Below are 4,288 nucleotides of genomic sequence, written 5' to 3' on the forward strand. Positions count from 1 at the left end.
CCCTGAAGCTGGAGTTGTGGGCAGTGGGAGCTGCCTGGCGTGGGTGCTGGGGACTGAACTCGGGTCCTCGGAAGGGTCTTAACCTCTGCGCCATCTCTCCAGCCCACCCAGAACTCAGTAATTGAGAGGTGGCGAATTACCTGTTTCACGGAACAATTTCACATCAAGGCAGGATAACCAGGATGTGAGAAGCCTGCTACACGTATTCCCATTGCCAGTCCGATGTATTTCACACACGTGAATCTCAGACACAGACATTACACATTATTACTTGAAACACCCCTGAAGCTTCTCTTCTGTTCACTGACCCCATCTCTTCCTCGGTGAGGCTCCGTGTAACAGGGCTTAGCCGCCTTCCCTGCCTTCTACCCTCCCATCGGTTTGCTTGAGGAACCAAGCTGCACTCATTTGAAATCGGTCTCCCTCCCTGTCGCTGGCTGTTGTTTGTACATCAGAAAGAGCGAGCAGTCCCTCGCAGACGAAGTCCTGGGTGACCCTGTAATCAACAGGCCAAATGCTTGCTGAGCGTGACTAACAGCTCATAAAGGAGCCAAGCGTGATTCAAAGAACTCCACCAAAAATAATGTTTCATTTGGCCTCATGTTGGCCTGGTCCAAAGTCAGATTTTGAGTCACAAAGCTCATTAGCAATGCGGGTGTATTCGACTCTAATAAAGAGGTTAGTGTAGCCCAGATGTAGAGAGGTTGATTTTAGAGATGACTGCAGGATGAGTTTTGCTGTGGACACAGTGATATAAGAGAGGGGCTAATCTGGGAAGGGACAGCTTCTGTATTCCCCATTTCTGCCGTCATGATAAAACTCGCCTTGTGAGGAGTCTCTTTACTTCCCAGAAAAGCGTTTATGGTTTTGCAGAGAAGGGAAGGACTTAGAAGAGGTTTCTTCATTAGGGAAGCATCTGGGGCTTGCATGGGATCCCTCGCAAGACATCTTTGGGTACCAGCCTTGGTTAACTCAGATCAAATGGAGCCATCTTGTGTCCCTACGGTGAGGTGCTCAGTCACGACAGCTGTCCTGCTTCAGAAGACACACAGCTGTTACCCTCACCTTGAGAGCTCCACCGGCTCCTCCTAGGTGTCTGTCCTTCCTGCTGGTGACAGGCTAAGAGGAGTAGAGCTGAGGTAGCAGAGGGAGACAGAGAAAACGGTGAGAGGCCCTGGGGCAGCGCTTCTCATAAGGAGAGCTCATAGTCAGCTTGTGACCACTGCTGCACGCCATGCCCCGAGTCACAGTGTTTAGTTGCAATGTTGCCCACAGCACACATAACAGCGTTCGTCGTGTGTTTACAGATGCAATGTTGCAATGTTGCCCACAGGAAGAACAGCGTTCATCGCGTGTTTACAGATGAGGTGAAATGGACCCCTGGTGTCTCACCTTTCTGGCATGCTCTCTCTCTAAAAGACTTGCCTTCTCTGCAAGGTTATGTCCTTTCTTACCAGCCCCTTGTTCTTCTGCCTTCAGGCAATTCGGTGGTTATGCCAAGGAAGCAGACTATGTTGCTCACGCCACCCAGCTCCGTACCACCCTGGAGGGCACGCCTGCCACCTACCAGGGTGATGTCTACTACTGTGCCGGGTATGACCCCCCCATGAAGCCCTATGGACGTCGTAATGAGGTCTGGCTTGTGAAGACCTGAGTCACTCGCTGCACGGAGAACATTCTGGAAGGATGCCACCGTGTCCCCTGACTTGGGGTCAGGAGGGGGCGGTGCTTCTTCAGTTCCAGCTGTCCTTCAAAATCCCTCTCCTCCGGCTTTCCGAAATAAGCCAAGATTGGCAGCATTGTTCTTGAGTTAGAAAGTTCTGTGGCAGAAAAAAAAAATTCCTGTGGCATTTCCTCAGCCATCTGGGTCAGTAAAAACTGAGTTTTCATAATTATCGAATTTTGTGTTTTTGTTAGTGAGGAAATATGTGATTTATGCATAACTTTCGTCTGTGGTTCTTTTAGGAATGTTGTCTAGAAAGAAACCAAAAATACAAATCTTTGACTTATGCAGTGTGTGTGTGTGTGTGTGTGTGTGTGTTTACTCATGTGTGGGCAGGTGCCCTCAAAGTCCATAAAAAGGCTTCAAATCCCATGAAGCTGGAGTGACAGGAGATTGGAAGCCACCAAACTTGAAGGGCTGAGAAGCAGCTAGCACACTTCACCACTGAGCCGTCTCTCCAGCCCCGTGACAGAGTCTTAGTGCTGTTGGTGCTGTTCACTGTGTTTTGAGATCTGGAGTCTGCAGAGCATTCTCCAAGGGTCCCATGGAAAGAGGTTGTGTTCTGTGCTGGCTGTCTCTGAGCTGGTAATTTACCAGGGCTTCCAGACAGCACATCTGTGAACAATAGCTGTGGTCCACAGGGATCTGCAGAAATTACAAAAGCAGATGGAGAAGAAAAATTACACTCCCACACACAACCAACCCCAAGGGCAGGAAATTTCACCGGGAGGATTTGTTCAGAATGATGTGATCAGAAACGGCGAGGGTCCAGTTTCCTTAACCGAAAGAGAAGGAAACTGTGAGAAATGATGCCGAGAAGCGGGGAGGGGCTGGGGGCAGGAAGAGGAGAAAGGAGCTAAACTGGAACAGGCTGTGGGCCCCAAGGCAGGGAACTTAGGGGTGACAGGGTGCACCAGGATCAAGCCCCACTCCCAATCCCCAACCACCCACCACCCACCCCACGTCGTCATCAGCTCTAATTTGGACAACTGTAAAGATCTCCCAGAGGAAACTCAGGAGACCGCCTGTCCCTGTTTGGGTTACTATGGGAACAGCAAGGGCTCAGTAGGGGGAAGAAAGAGAAAAGCAGGTCGGGTCAGGAGAAGGAAAAACAAGAGCTGAGAAGTGTTAGCGAGGCCTTCCAGGGTCACTTGTGGGTTGCAGCCATGGCTGTTTCTGAAGTCCATCCTTGACTGCCTGGTGCACTGCACACATTCACATATCACTCTGAAATGGGGGTGGGGAGTGTCATGACTCTCACACAGATGAGGAAGTGAGACCATGCCCAAGTTTTCACACAGAACCCAAGAGTAGCTCCGACTCTTAGGTCATGCCGGGCAGTTTAGATTTTTTAAAAATATTTTGTTTGTTTATTTATTTATGTAGTGCTCACAGGTGCACATGTTCCCTCCCCCGTCTGTGTGTGTGTGTGTGTGTGTACACAAAGAGGCCTAAAGAAGGTGTTAGGATGGTTACCTTCTTACGTGGATGCTGGGATCCAAACCCGAGTCCCCATGATTGGGTAGCAAGGACTCACCTGCTAAGCCATCTCTCCAGCCCCAGTTTGGATTTTGTCCTAAAAAGAAAAATTAAAAATACTTGTGTAGCATTAATTGGGAACATGACCCATCATGTTTTAAGAGGAAACGTCTGTCCACAGTATAGAATACACAAGGCTGTGTGTGTGGCTGAGTCAGGAAGACCAGCCTGGTTGTCAACCCCTTCTGTGGTACCATGGCAACTGTAGGTCCATTTCTGATCTACACCACCCTGTGTGGTTCCTTTTCTCTTTCCCCAGCTTCTCGCCTTTCAATTCTCTTCCTCACCACAGTCTAGCCACAGAACAGCAAGCCCCTTGTCACCTTTTACGATGGCTGGGTCCCACCATCCCATTGATGGTACCTTGACTCCTACCTTCTCAAAAAGGCCTGGAATGCCCTGTCTCTACATTACCCCACCCTCTCCCCGATCTATCATTTAGGAAGACAGAGAGTGGCAGAAGAAACAATGAGGCTTTCTCTTCTCCACCAGCAGGGGCTGCTAGGTAGCCAGGGCTGTCCCTGCCACTTCCCTAGCCCCACTGTGTGAGAAAACAAAAGCATCTTCCAGAGGTCCCCAAGCAGAGTTGCACCAACTATGTCCATGAGAGATGCAAGGGTGTGCACAAAACTTGCAAAGTGTATACAGCAACTTGGGGATTGTGTACAAGTTGGGGAGTGTGTGCCTCTGACTGGGAAAGCCGGAGGCACAGGAGACAAGAATTTGGAATGGCTTTCGCAGGACAATCAGCTGTGATTCCAGCATGGAGCAGGGTGAGTGGGTTTGTTTGCCTATGGCAAGTGAGGAAAGTCAGAGAGAATGATGGTTAGGCCATATCAGGCCCTCTCTCCTCCATCTCCAGTGCCTGCTGTTCTCTATCTCCCTTCCCTCCCCCTGCAAAAGCCAGAACTGGGGAGCACAGCTCCAGTAGAGGCAAGGAGAATGGATTTCAGCCACCTGCCCCCCACTGAAGACCTAGGGATGTCTAGGTGACAGTGACAGCACGGGACATGAGGGACAAGAGCT

The 4,288-nt window shown here is 50.1% G+C and overlaps 1 protein-coding gene across 1 annotated transcript in view; it reads left to right on the top strand.

Moving 5' to 3' along the window:
• HEBP1 (heme binding protein 1) overlaps positions 1–1,946 on the top strand; it is a 28,629-nt gene extending 26,683 nt beyond the window's left edge. Inside the window, exon 4 of the mRNA XM_080913947.1 lies at positions 1,480–1,946. Coding sequence (XP_080770073.1) covers positions 1,480–1,654 — 175 coding nt within the window. The 3' untranslated portion in view covers positions 1,655–1,946. The remainder of the gene's footprint in view (positions 1–1,479) is intronic.
• The last annotated feature ends 2,342 nt before the right edge of the window (positions 1,947–4,288 follow it).

Source organism: Micromys minutus (genome assembly GCF_963924665.1).
Source record: "Micromys minutus genome assembly, chromosome: 3".
Classification (NCBI taxonomy): Eukaryota; Metazoa; Chordata; class Mammalia; order Rodentia; family Muridae; genus Micromys; species Micromys minutus.